Source organism: Amblyomma mixtum, chromosome 10 (assembly GCF_055824585.1).
Source record: "Amblyomma mixtum isolate Tamu chromosome 10, ASM5582458v1, whole genome shotgun sequence".
NCBI classification, from domain to species: Eukaryota; Metazoa; Arthropoda; class Arachnida; order Ixodida; family Ixodidae; genus Amblyomma; species Amblyomma mixtum.
This window is the reverse complement of record NC_143021.1, coordinates 154,485,877-154,500,458: the sequence shown is the minus strand read 5'-3', so window position 1 is coordinate 154,500,458 and position 14,582 is coordinate 154,485,877. Positions and strand designations below refer to the sequence as shown.

Here is a 14,582-nt window from a genome sequence, read left to right as displayed (position 1 = left end):
TTCCTCTTCCGAAGCTCTCGGAAATGTAGGACTGAATGTGAGCACCTTATGAAGCGAAAAAAAAGTAAGCAGAGGGAAGGAAATTTATGTAGGTTTCAAATTACGTTTACGCATCTATTAGCTCTCTTAACAGTGTAAGCACAACACTTCAGAACACATGAGAGTGACGAAAGGTTCATCTTTCTTTCTCCAACGGAAACTTCCTATCTTTACGTATTCAACATTCCCCAGTAGAGAACCAAAAGTTACAATTGTCTATTCCTGTTTCAGTACCTAGATGTTCACATCCTGAACCTTAAAAAACAGTTCTGACTCAATTTCCTCTTTCATTCTCAGAAGACCTTCCTCTCTCACGAGTAGGCGGATGTTCCCCGAAAACTCCTCTACATCATGATGAGATCGCTTTGAGATGTGAGGCTGCAGGAGAAAAAAAAAACTTTCTCTGCTATGTAGCCGTACTCTGGATGCGTTGACTCACCTTGCATACAGTGCTTATGGCACTGGTCGTAGGTCAAGAAATTGTTCTGTCCACCCCCGCACCCATAGTAAGGAAACCATTGGCATTGTCTTGCACGAACGTCGTAGTAGTAACGATACGACCAAGTTTCTCTATCGCAGGTGTATCCTTGATTTGCAGGCTCTCTACAGTGTGCAGGTTGCTCAACGCCTGAAAAAAAAAACATGTTGGTAATCACGGTAATAAATTTGGGCACTGGTTTCTGAATCAGCGATAAGTCGGTATTAAAAAACATGCCAGGCATGACAGTAAGAGAATACAAACCCCCCAAAAAAAGACCGGCTTGTAAAACGCACCTTCGGCTCCCGAACATTCAGCGCCCCGAAAACCCACCTCGTCAGCCCGCTGCTGCCCTACCCAGCCCAGCCCTTCGAGCGTGTTGGCGTTGACCTCTACGGCACTCTGAATCCTCTAAGTAGCTGGATCATCGCTGCTATCGAGCATCTAACGAGCTACGGCGAATCGTCGCCTTTAACATCTGACACAGCCCACGGCATTGCTTACTCATCCTCCATTATAACGTTCCCCTTCGTGGCGCTCCCAAACAGTTGCTGAGTGAAACAGGTCGCACCTTCATTTCTAAAGTTGTAGGAGCGGAATTCAACATCGTCCACAGCACGGACTTCGCTTACCATCCGCAGACACATAGAATAAGACATAGAATCACTGCAACAGACGCGGCGTTGTACCTTTTGCCACCTATTCTTACAACTCTGTTACTGAAGCCACCACCGCATTCTCTCCACACCTTCATTCCTACAGCCGTGAACCTTTTTGCACAAAACAGATGCAATCTAGCGACACCGACCCCATGCTTGTGAATTTTCGGCCGAGTGTAGATGTAAGAGAGACCTTTGACTCTCGAAACTCCAATGGCTGGCTTTCAGTGAAGAAGACGACAACCGCTCAACGCTCTGATGCTCCTGCGTGCTCTGGCAAATTCTGATTAATCGCAAGACGTTCTGCTAATTATTCGCAACGCGGCGCATAGCAAGATGTCCTTTACTACAAATTTTCTGAATTGGTGTGACGAAAGAACTGTACGGGGTATTGGAATGGAGCACGAACGCTAATACCAAATGGAAAAATTCGGGCTCTGAAACCCGGAGCATGTTCCTGCGAACATCAAGCATATTTGCCGCGGCACTCAGCTAAGGGCACCTGTTCCTGCTCGCCGGAAAAAAATTACACTAGGCAAACTGATTTTTAGCATACATAGCTGCGACCGACACCACATTAGTGGTGCGAAAATCCCTGGTAGCCGCTTGCTCAATCCTAGTGCTATATTCGTAACCGATAAAACCTGCATAATGCGTTAAGTTGAATTACAGGTTTACACAGTGTTCGGAAGTTAGTGCCTTGGCTTCTCATTCGAAAGAGACTGAAACAATAACCGTAACGTAAAACACTACAGTAAGAGGTGATGGTAATGTTTGCATATGTTCATGGTGCAAAGATAGTATTCTGTATAATGGAGGACACTCGAACGGCGCTCAGTTTGAAGGGATTAATGTCACTCAGCTAAGGGCACCTGTTCCTGCTCGCCGGAAAAAAATTTACACCAGGCAAACTGATTTTTAGCATACATAGCTGCGACCGACACCACATTAGTGGTGCGAAAATCCCTGGTAGCCGCTTGCTCAATCCTAGTGCTATATTCGTAACCGATAAAACCTGCATAATGCGTTAAGTTGAATTACTGGTTTACACAGTGTTCGGAAGTTAGTGCCTTGGCTTCTCATTGGAAAGAGACTGAAACAATAACCGTAACGTAAAACACTACAGTAAGAGGTGATGGTAATGTTTGCATATGTTTCATGGTGCAAAGATAGTATTCTGAATAATGGAGGACACTCGAACGGCACTCAGTTTGAAGGGATTAATGTGAAAGGTGACAGCATTTTACTAAAAGATCTGCTGTACTGCAGGTCTGAGAATTCATTTCAACCAGCTTTCTTAACATTAATTGACATTTCAGATAGCACTCTTCTTTATGTCCGGTCACCGCGGCTTGACGCTGACTTCATGCCTTCATGATTTCAAACGGCATAGCCCCTAAGGCGTCACGGCAATTGCACTGCGGCCTATGAGTTTTATTATAGAAAGCGCTTAGTGCCTTTAATCATGTTAAATAAGGAATCGAGGAAAATAGTGCGGTAAGCTAATGGAGTGCCATGGTTTCGCATTGGGATCCTATAGACACAGAAATCAACCAGTGCTCGCAAAAAGACTCGTTTTAAAGCTTTAAGCCATCAGGGAAGGAGAGGGATACTAGCAGCGACCGGCGAACGCACAGGCAGCATTAGAACGTCTTAACAAAGTTCGCTCAGCCGAGCGGGCATATCTTGCGTCATGTACACTTAGAAATGTCGATACAGCTCGCCCCTGCAATAAGTAAAAAGCTTAGCCTTGAATTGCTTCAAATGTCAAATATCTCTGAGCCGCTCGAAGAGAAGGACCGCAAGAGCGCCAGAACGGCGGTCATTTTAGTGGGCAGGATGAATGTATATGCATTAGCCCCTAAAATGTAACGGCAACTACTCTGGTGGTCATTACAGCCTCATTGTTTTCCTCTGGGGCCGTATGGCTGTGCTTGGGTGGATGCTGATGACATTACTCCCGCATTTGAAATCTACTCTACTCGGCGATTCGCCTAAAAATCGGACATTGTATATACAAACTCTTCAGGCAGCGCGTAATTTATAATTCACATTTCTCTTTCAGGCACCATCCATGAATCCCACCTGCGAGTGAAAGGAATAGGGTAAACACTGTGCAAGCAAGCACTTCTCTTTTCGCTACCTGTGTATCAAGACGAGCCCTCTAAGCAGCCATCCGCATTAAATATAGCCGACTGTATTCAACATAGTCTCTACTCTCCTGCATGTGTTCAGCTGGAAATAGCCTTGAAGAAGACGCATATGATTGTTTATGCGTAACGGATGCGTTAGGTATTGGTTGTAAGGCAGCATAATAAAGAGAATTAGCTTACGGCCGCCGCAAGTCCTGACGCATTCTGCAGCGGTTGGAAAGTTATTGCCGGTGTAGCCGCAGGTTACGTCATAAAGGCAAGTTTGGGATTGGGGATCAAAGTAGAAGACTTCCACTTGGGAACCAGCCATACATCCAGTTACAGCTCGGGGCGCTGTGCAAACGTCTCCTGAAATGGAAAAACAAAATGATGCGTTTCCAATGTCATACACGTATTAGAGAGAACTCACTTCATGCACGAAATCATTACGCAGTGCGCGGGTAATGTTGAACGGTATGCAAGGGTTTAATTTGCGGACATTTTTATTCGACTTAGACCTCAAAAAAGGCTGCTAAAGTAAGAGTTTCAATTTAGCGAAATCCAAAATCAAGCTTTTATGCTTTGAGTGGTGCGCCTTTAGTAGTCCGCAGCGTGATTTTGTGCCCCAATATTGTCCCGCTTTGTTTGAAAAGAGCATACGGAGGATTGTCGGGCAGTTCGAAACGAATATAAACAATTGTTTTATTGCAGTAGCACTCCTAGGCGCATTTACCGAATTCGGACATACGTGCGTCCTTGAAGTCAGCTTTGTGAAAGATGGCTCCATCGGCGGAAGCCATTGGGGTCTTGGACGGAGGACCCCGCCCAGAATCCGCTCTGGTCTCTTTTTTGCAAATAAGTTTTTATTCTCTCTCTCTCTCTCACCTGCCCGTCGGATTGGGGGCAACCTGCAAGCTGTGTACACCTAGCATAGACAGTTCTTCAAGGTAAATATATTCAGTGTAAAGGCCTTATTGGAGAGACCTTTAGTGTAAAGGCTTTCATTGTAAACGCGTTCCGGGTAAAAGCCTTTGTTAAAGGAATTGAGGTCAAAGCTTTTATGGCTAAGGACTTTAGTGTAATGCCCTTTGAGCCAAAGGGTGCTTTCGCTTTCGCAGCACGTAAGGTAGTTACGTACGGGCAGTAGACCGTAACTAGGTCTACTGCCCGACATTCCACGCTTAGCCATGCCATACCGTCTTTTTCATCTGTACACTGCTTTTACAGCGGTAGTTGTGTTAGCTTCGTTACTCGCTTGGGGTAATCGGTGTAGACTCATCCTGTAAGGCGCTCGCTGTCAATCACGTGCCGAGTCAGAGTGCTCAACCTGTGCCTCACTCCTCGTGTTATGTATGTCGTCATTTTCGGAGCGCGCTTGTCGCTTCCACTGCGAGAAAACAGCGAACGCGACGCGGCGCAGCAGTTCCGTCGCGATGAAGACACATGCATGCACCCAAAGTGAAAGGAGAAGAGAGCTGATAATAAGGCACAGCAAATGATTACGGAATTTAAAAATATTACAGAACAAACCTATTCACAAAACTTCCGATTTTAGGAGAATAACCAGAGATAGCTGTAAGTGGCACAGTTTCGAACAACCATCGCCTCCACAAGTGTCGTGGGAAAACATGACTGGCGAAGAGATAAAACACTGCCGATGATTTTTCCCGCATAGTACAAAGTGCGTTGGCTGTACTACTGCCACTGGTATCAGTGATCTTACCGGGAAAGAATGGAACTTTAGCCGTGACTAACCACAATGACATATAACATGGCTGAGACTACTGAAATGACATTGCGGCCAGAGCTAGGTTACTAGGTCGCTAGGTTACCCCATAGAGACTATAGTTGCTCCCTTTAAGTGATTTTTTTCTATTCTCTTTACCGCTAGGACTTGGTTGCCGCAATGAGACGTAGATAAAGTGATAAAATTTGATTCAATTTTGTGCGTTTTTTTTCTGGTGCCGGTTTGTTTGTTGTTCTTACAGATAAAATCATACGGACTCCTTTTTGAATATGCAACTTCAAATACGAGCAGACCGCTTCTCATAAACACTTTGCCTGTTTTGCAGATATGTCAGTTCTATTACTGACCCAACAATTTTTAATTTATATCAACCTCTTTAAACTCCGAAGGACAAAACGGCTGCCGGAAGGTGTACTTATTGGGTGTAAGTTTAAATTTTGCGTCTGATTTCCAGTTATCAGATAGGCAGGCATAAGCCACGCATGCTATGCTTTAGATATGCGCCGCTGTATGAGGTAGTTTTGGATAGATTATTCCGAAGATAGGTTGGAGCAAACAGGTATGATTGTTTAAAGACCCGCAGTTCGTCCCGATCAGGCTCATGAAAAGCCTTTTATTAACGAATCTACTTTTGCAAAAAAGTAGATTCGTTAATATATACACCAAACCGTGCTTTGGTTCACATAGAGAAACAGAGTAGACACCCATAGAAGTGTTCTTGCTTACCACTCATGATTTTTGATACTTCGGGTCTTTCCTACGTACTAACGTATTAGAGAAACATTGCTGAAAGTTTCTCACTCCCCCCTGACCTTCCCATTGTGCAGCAAAGATGGTATAAGAAGCACATAGAAAGCTAAAAAATGGGATAAAGTAAAGCTTTAGTGCTGAAGTGTGTTAAACAACGTAAATGGTAGATGTCAAGCCTTATAAAATGCGCGTAAAAGACTGAACCATTTGGTTCAATCTGTGTTTACTTACTGCTTCGGCAAGTTGCATCGCAGACTGTTTTGTCTTTAAACGGCGCAGCGGAATTGCACGTGGGTACGCATGTTCTTAAGTTTTGATTAAACTGCCAGCCAGGTTTAGCGCAACGAGGTGTCGTTATAGTGAAGCTGTTTACAGCACATTTGGGATCTGGAAAACGAAACCAACTTAAACACAAGAAACAATGAGAGCCCATTGGTTTCTCGCCTGCCCTTTATCCTAGTAATATTTTGAAAGGCAATATGCGAAAGTGACCATCAATCTGAGTTCTCCAGGAGCATCACGCTCCTTTGCTTTCAAAGCTATACCCTTGTGATTTTGCACCAATTTATCGTGATGAAAGAGACAGTTGTTCCGTCCTTCCTTTTTTACTGAACGAGCAACTGTCAGCTGTCCACATGCTTGTAGGCTTTCTAACACATACCTAAGTTATGACAGGAGATGGGGCATTTTCACATTGACCCCACTGCATCAAGTTTTATCATAGTGCGAGAAAAACTTCATTGCTCACATGACACAGTACGCGTCTCAACATAACAACTAAATGTGTTGTTTTTCAGATGGATGGTACCCCTTCTTTGCCAAACGTAACCGAGCATAAGGTTATTGCTTCTGAACCACAGAACGCAGCCATTACGGCACCACCAAACACCGAAAGGTGTCAAAACGTGAGGGCATAGATTCAGCTTACTTTATGGATATTCACAGCTTAATGGCTGCAACAAGTGATTCACTACGCGGCTAAGAAACAAACCACTGTTCCCGGTTACTTTTGGTTAAGATGGTGCATCTTTAAAGGATAGGTCTTAAGAGAGCTGGGAAGAAAATTAGGAGGAAATTTTGTCGTTTTATCTCTTGCTGTAAAGCTCAACAGGCTATTTCCGGCTCACTATAACAGTATCAACGACCAAAAGTTAAATCAAGAATGCCGACTAGCGCGCAGAAAACATGAAAATAAAAATTGGAATCGGCACTTAAGCTCAGACCTAACAGTATGACGCCATAGTTTAATGGATCAATTCGCATATATTCAGAACGTCGCTCTCACATTCATGGATCACAGGGAGTCCTCATACCGCTCCTGGCGCAGTGGTGCAGCGGTGAAGTAATGCGGCCATGCCAAGCGATGGCAGGTGCTCCCAGCGGTGGGCCTTGTGCGGGCCATGTTGCTCTTCCCATGTGATCAGTCCTTAATTAACTGTCACCTGCTATGGTGGACAGTTTGCTCACTCTCTGTTTGGCAGGTTCTGGCCGCTAGGTGACTTGAGCTACAAGCCCACATGCCTACAAGCTGCTAAAGTGATGCTCATGATTTTTCTCTCACAACGCCGACGCTGGATTTTCTGTGTAACGGGGCTCCTAAGGCTGTTGCGTTAAAATATTTTACTAGACGCAAGCACTGCCTTCGCCACCAAATGCCTTTGTGTTCCCAAAGGCGTGCACCAAAGAGCAGTAATGAAAATCAGATAATAAGATCAACAGAAATGGCGTAAAAAAGTCTTGCGAACCTCAGCATCGCACTCAGTCCGGCAGGCACGGAGACGTATTTGTAGGACACATTCTAACAACGAAGCGAGCTCTGTTGGACAGCCCAACATTCACGTTAAAAATCTCGCTTTCAGGCGCTACGATTCTGTTCAAAGTGCATGCACGTTCAACTTTGCTGAGCTAAAGATAAATAAGCACTACAACCGAATAAACTTTCGGGGAAGGCAGGAAATTCAGAAACATTGCGTAGCCAGGCTGCACACAGAAGCTGGCAGTACAACTGCGTAGACGGTAGTGGGTCATGAAAAAGCACAGTCCGGGATTTGTTCTTGGTACAATGTGCGTCATTCAATAAGACTCCAAAAGATTGTCCGGATCTGCATGTATCCAACGGCGTGACACATCTATTGCAAGGATGGTGATTATTCAAAGGCAATTCACTTTATCCGTGCACGGTCATATTTTGGCCTAGTTTGAATTTTTAAATACATGTACAGCTTACTCGTTTTTAATTCACTCAATTAATCTTTACTAGGATGACGGGGAGCCGCGAAGCAATTTTTTTTTACATCTGGGAAGAAAAATAACGGCGGCTATATGTAAATCCGTGTCCCATCTCACCCCACGTGTCTGTAGCAGACACGTGTAGGCCATCCTGTACTTAACGATAACATAGGAAAATATTTGAAAACATAAATCTGCACTTAATACCCTTCACAGAGCTGCCCTGGGTCCACCCATACAGACCTCATGCGGACGCCTGCAACAGACGAACCTCCTTCACGCATTCTCCGAACTACCGAGGCAGATAGGCAGACAGGTTTGGCACGCTTGCCTCGTACCGAACAGGAAGGGACATCCTCAAAGTAACAGACTATTCCCTAACCAGCTGACATCGAATAGCCAGGACCCTCAGCTACCTAGAAATATCATATTTCCAAATATTTAATTTCACACCATGTCTACTTCAAGGTCGAAGTAAAGCAGAAGCAAAAGCATCTCTAGTCATTATTACACAGAACACGTATATCATTACCTATACCTAAACTAACACATTTTGAATTATCCAGCGGAGTCAGTTGCAATACACCCGTATGATGGTGTAGTGCAAGCTGATACAAGCAACTACGTCATTTCCATCGTTACAATGAGCGTGCACTGATACGAAATTATGCGAGCCATTAGGGAAATGATCTGCTGCATTGACCGGTTCGACGAAATTAGCATCAAGATCTCGATCCCTGACCAAATTAAACGTCAGCGGAAAACGCAGTGCTATACGAAGCGCAAACAAGCGAGCTCTTCAAGAGTATCATAAAAACCTCACATCCTTCCGGCAACCGCATCACTCGCCCAAGAAGACATAACCGCTTTACCTCCGCAACTATCACATACACCTGACGGAGAGATCTCACTGGAGGACAGGACAGATAAGAACCTCATCGTATTGTCACGCAGCGCTGAAATTAACTACAATTATTTTCCTCACCCTCCCCATTCCTCCTGGTAAGCTTGACTTTACTCAGAGCTATCCGACAACCAAGAGGGATTAGCACAGCAAGCGCTCTTTTTCGCTGCAATTTAGAACCGCTCTCGAATCAAGTTGTTTCCACATCCACATCCCTCCCAATGTAGCACAAAACGTAAAAGGAGGAGAAAGGGTTCATTAAGTTTTAAGAGCCCCCGAGGTAAAATTTAAGTACCGCCTTTGTGCCACCCTTTCACCTGCCACTCTTTCTTTCGACCACCTAAACTGCCTCGGCTGCAGCCTTCGCTTTCTACTTGCCTAATCCGATACCGGATCCACGCGGACATTTTTCAGTTGCCAACGATAATGGTAGTTCAGCCACAAAAAATAAGTAATGAAATACTACAAGTTTAATTTAAAATAGAAGATTTATACACACCAATCGCTTGTAATGATTGCCCAGCGGAAACGCCATAGAGGAATAGCGTGAGCAGTGTGCAGAGTACCATGGCGCTTGACTTTCGTTGCCAATGCGTCTGGGTGCTGTTTCCCTTTTATATATAAGCAAATTATACTCATGAAAAGAAAAGCGACCTCCGCCGTGACAAAAGGAAGTCAGCTCAATAAATAAAAAAGCAAAAATGATTTGAAAACCGTAATAGAAGAAAAAATGCAGCCGGAGAAAGAATAACACCGATTACATTTATCTTGCAGCGATATTTGTTCTGTTCTGAGAAACGAGCGCTGTTTGGAATGAATGCACAAAGAGCACACCTCATCGACGACCGTGTTCAGGCTTGTAAAAATTTTTATTTCTGCGGCTAAGGTGGCATGAGAGCTTCGAGATGAATTGATCGGATAGATTAAATTTACATCTAAGTAGAAATGAAGTCACGTTTTTGGTTTACGGCCCCTCGCGTCTTCGTACCTTTAGAGCAAGAAAACTAAGCACATCAATGGTGTTAGGACGTTAAGCCGCAAGACTTACTTGCTCTATTAAACTAAAACTCGTGTATGTGTGCGTATGTGTGTGTGTGTGTGTTAATATTCGGTGGCACTTATAAAAGATGGCGTCTTCATGCAACCTCCAGGTGGTGGTGAAATCAGTCATCGGTCGAACGAGGTTGCTGGGAAGAACTTGGATCACAAAATTCCCATTGGTGGCAGCAAATCCAATTCCAGAGCAGTGGCGCAATGCTAAACCTCCGCACAACTCCTCTAGGCGCAGCATGGTCACTCCAAGGGTTCGATGAATCTTAAATGGATGAAAAACAATTGTGCATATATGGTCATTAACCCACTAGCTATCGTGTAATACTGCTGAGGCGGAGTGCGGGCCGTGGTACCGCGGGGACTGCCTTCAATAACCTAGCGGGCAAATCAGAAGAGTTTGGTTTACGTCTGGTTTATAGGGCTTAATGTCCCAAAGCGACTCAGGCTATCGAGACGCCATAGTGGAGGGCTCCGGCAATTTCGACCACCTGGGGTTCTTTAGCGTGCACTGACATCGCACAGTACAGAGGACTCTAGAATTTCACCTCTATCGAAATTCAACCGCCGTGGCCGGGGTCGAACCCGCGTCTTTCGGGTCAGCAGCCGAACGCTGTAACCACCTAGCCACCGCGGCGGCAGAAGGGTTGCGGCGCCGGCTACGTAGAGCCATTCAGAGGTAGAGGTTACAGCTTAATGGCGCCGGGTAACGCCACGCCGCAGCGCGCAGTGACTGCGTTCACGAAGTGAGAGCGTGGTCGTACTCCTTTTCACTCGTAAGCAGTGTTAATTGTCTTATATTTAATTTTAAAACCTTATATTTAATTTTTCCTTGGAGCTATTTTGATGGAGAAGCTGTCTACAGTGTTTTCAGCGCGATAATTTTGTGTTGTTTAAGGCGCAAGGAGAACTGCGGCCCGTTCGGTAAAAGTAGTATTTAAGTGAAATATTTCGGCTTTTCTGCATTTATTTTCTCAAGCTGTGCTTTTCCGATGAAAATAAAATTATTCAAAATGTATTAATTACATCATTTAACTCTTCAGATGCAAGATACGTTCCATCTCGGTGATGCAGGACACTAGAACGAATACAACTCGCTCAGTTTTTGAAGCCCAACTTGAGAGATGGATTTCTTGAGATAGAAAGAGCATCGTTTAGTGACTGTTACTCACCAGGTAGCACCGTGGACAAGGCAAGAGACAGAGAATCTCCATTTAAGCTCCGAAGAGTGCAACTTTGCGTGGGGGCGCCACTGAAAAATAACTTCTGCCACTTCTGTTGTCGAGACCGACGCAGCCATCCCGTCTCTACACCAACCCGGTACTGTGCCCGGCAGTGCTCAAACATTTCAATCCGGCCTTTTCGGGCGAGTGTCCACACTGTGGGGAAGTGTTTGCGGGCACGTATCACATAGTGTGGGCATGCCCTGCCAATCCTGCTTTCCCACCCCACCCCCACCCCATCTGAGAGGACTGGGAGGCTGCCCTGCTCGGCTGCTCAACTCTCCAGGACCAACGAGCCCTGGTGACAAGAGCCCGGGCCGCCGCGGAGGCCACGAGTACCCGGTCTAGGGATCCCTCCTAGTAATTGTGAGGGCCGGGACCTTCAGGCACAGTCCAAGCAATACCTCTCTTGTACATAATATAAATAAATGTTTTTCACCACCACCACCTACACCACGAGTGCTTTGCCAGGGGGCGCCCCCATGCAAAGTGGCATTGGTCGGAACTTGGAGGGGTGTCTTAATTCTGTCCGTTATAGGGCTTGATTTTCACATTACTGGCATTCGCGTTATGGTCTGTCCTGATCTATGTGTCCACAGCATCCGTTTGTTATCACTATGAATTGCTCACGGTACTCAACAATATAGCCAGAATAGCTATTTGGCGATGCTCTACAACTTTCTGATGATGGTTTTTGATGCTACATCAGCGTTAAGAATTTATTACTTATAATTAAAATAATGCACTAAAACACTTGAACTGGCCAAGGACAGCGAAAAAAAATGGCAAAACTTATAGTTCCACTGGGCGTCTTTACATTCTGCATTTTTATTTAGAAAAATAATTATGTCAATATTAGCAACAGGCTACACACACTTGACGCTCCTCATACCTCAGTAGCCAAATAACCAGCGTTGGCTTTGCGCCCTAGGTAGCACAAGTTAGATACTGCTTTGTTCGAATCATGGAAAATGCAACTTCTGCGCGTCGGCACAACCGGATGACACTTTCTCATTTTTCTTGACGTCACGCGTGGGAAGTGTTGCAACAGTAAAGCATGCTCTATTGTTCTGGCAGCAACGGTATGTATCCGCAGATGTACCGTGAGCGTCAGTAAAGCTCCGAAAAGAAGTTTGATCTGTTAACAGAAAAACAAACAAAAATTCCCTTCTGCCTGAATCCTAACACGTCTGATTTTCACTGCTTATGCGCCTTAGGTGGAAAGGGGTAATAAAACTTTTTTTTTTAAACAGCAAGCGTCATTCCGTTTGTTTAGTTCCCGGAACACATCAATTGTTTCTTAGTGAATAGATGAACGATGCCAATTTCTAGCTTAATACTTCTAAAAAAGCTAAGCAGCCCTCTCCGTTTTCTTGGAAAACCTGTGCCCCAAACAGGTTATCGCTGCACTGGACTTCAAGCTGGTCTATTGTGCTGCACTACTGTTTGTGACTCACCGAGCACCATCGATCCTATTGTTGTACTTTTGCCCTACACGGGTATAGAGCAAATACTCTTAATGCCCACTTTGCCGGTAATCCTTGTTTTTTTAGTGACAATGCAATGCAGGTGTTAATTTTTTGTGGCGTTGTTTAATGACGCGTGCTGGCTTGCGTTGCAATAGCCCTGGATTTGGTTTGACGTTACCATATGCCAAGAATTCGTTGCACCACAGCGCTAAGTACGCATTGGCAGTATTGAAATTTTGAAAGCTGTTATCTCTCTTCCTAAAGGCCCGATACAAAATTCATATATATAATATATTTCAAAGATCTGCTCCAAATCACTCTAGAAGACCTCGTAATGGAGAACAAAATAACTGATAAAATCGCCAAGTCTTTGCTTCCGTTGTCTCCCATCCCTGGTAGGTTCTACCTTCTGCCAAAAATACATAAGGAAAATAATCCAAGACGATCAATTATTTCCGGAATAGGAACCACGTCAGAAAATAATTGCAGTTTTGCCGACAGCTTAATCAAAAACATACCCCCAACATTTCCTTCGTTTGTTAAAGACAAAACTCACTATCTTTCTGATATAATTGATATCTTCATTCCAGAAAACAGCATACTCCTCACCCTCGATGTCGTGTCCCAGTACACCGACAAACCCCACTCGGATGGGATGAGGTCAGTCCTTAACGCTTACAGAGGTTCCCAAGTGGAAAGACCAGTGGATCGCACGACCCTTAAAACACTTCTGCATTCGGTTCGGGAAGTGAATAACATTGAATTTGACGGCGACCACTATGGCGAATTAGTGTCACACCAAAGAGCAGAAAAAAAAGTAGACACTCATTATGCCAATATATTTATGGGCATTCTCGCAGTCGAATGCCTAGAGAGTTGAGTCTTCAGACCACATTTTTGCAGGAGGTTTATAGATGACATATTTCTTATATGGTGCATGGGGAAGAAGAGCTATTCAAACTTATTGCTGACATTATTATGCTCACAGAAGCATCTCTTTCTTCTACACCTACTCAACCTCTCCGATCAGCTTTCTGGATGCCAAAGTTCAGATCTCGCAAAACAAGCGTCTCACCTCCGTGGTTAGGAAGCCAACGGATAGGCACCAATACTTCCATTAGGAAAGTAGCAACGTAAAACATTGCAAGAAATGAATACCATATAGCTAAGCTCTAAGATTTAAACGCATCTACTGCAGTGAAGAGGACTTCTCTTTTAACTGAGAGACACTCCGCAAGGATTTGGTCCGACAACGCTACCCCAAGCTTATCATCGACAATACCTTGGAAAAAGCTCTAGAAAAAGACTGCCATACAATGATAAATAGTATCAATACTGCGCAGACGAACTTCCTAATTAATCTGATATTAACCTATCCTCCATAAGCACCGAATGCTAATGCTGTTCCCAGAAAGCATCAGAACACTCTCCTTCAGAGCGACAAAATGAAGCGCTTGCTTTCCGAACCACCCAGTATCGCAATTCGGAGGGCAAGAAATATCAAAGATGCCGTCATCTCCTCGAAACTAGAGAACGTGAAAGTGTCAGGGTGCACACCTTGCAATAAACCGCGCTGTAAACTCTGTCCAATGATCAACAAGGTCACAGAAGCTAGCAGCACAGCGTCGTCTTTCTCATTCAAACTTCGAGATTTCAACTGTGACGCCAGAAACGTAGTCTACCTTCTCGAGAGCTGTGTGTGCCGTGCTCAGTACATTGGGCATACTGAAACTCTTTTCTGATTGAGAATAAATTAGCACCGAGCACACCTACGATCACTGCCAGATCTGCCCCGTTCAAGACACGTAACCACAAAAAGCCGTTCATGCGGAAGGTTCAAGGCCGCCTTCCCGAAATCTCGCTTCAAGACACATTACGGCAGGGAAGCCTGTGTATCACATC

At 44.7% G+C, this 14,582-nt stretch overlaps 1 protein-coding gene across 1 annotated transcript; it reads right to left on the bottom strand.

The window, feature by feature from the left end:
* Positions 1-273: 273 nt before the first annotated feature.
* On the bottom strand, positions 274-9,507 carry LOC149327424 (actinia tenebrosa protease inhibitors-like). Its single transcript, XM_089564876.1, has 5 exons — positions 9,438-9,507; positions 6,037-6,192; positions 3,510-3,677; positions 479-667; positions 274-383 (listed from the first exon to the last, which is right to left on the bottom strand). Exons 1-5 carry the CDS (start codon positions 9,505-9,507, stop codon positions 274-276), a joined length of 693 nt encoding a protein of 230 aa, XP_089421002.1.
* Positions 9,508-14,582: the final 5,075 nt, after the last annotated feature.

What these genes read in the sequence shown, in the direction of transcription:
- LOC149327424 (XM_089564876.1), bottom strand. Translation starts at nt 9,507, where the DNA reads ATGGTACTCTGCACACTGCTCACGCTATTCCTCTATGGCGTTTCCGCT. An exon ending in CGATGCAACTTGCCGAAGCA is followed by an intron (nt 3,678 to 6,036) that starts GTAAGTAAACAC and finishes TTTCCATTTCAG; the next exon opens with GAGACGTTTGCACAGCGCCC. An exon ending in CGTCAGGACTTGCGGCGGCC is followed by an intron (nt 668 to 3,509) that starts GTAAGCTAATTC and finishes TTTTTTTTTCAG; the next exon opens with GCGTTGAGCAACCTGCACAC.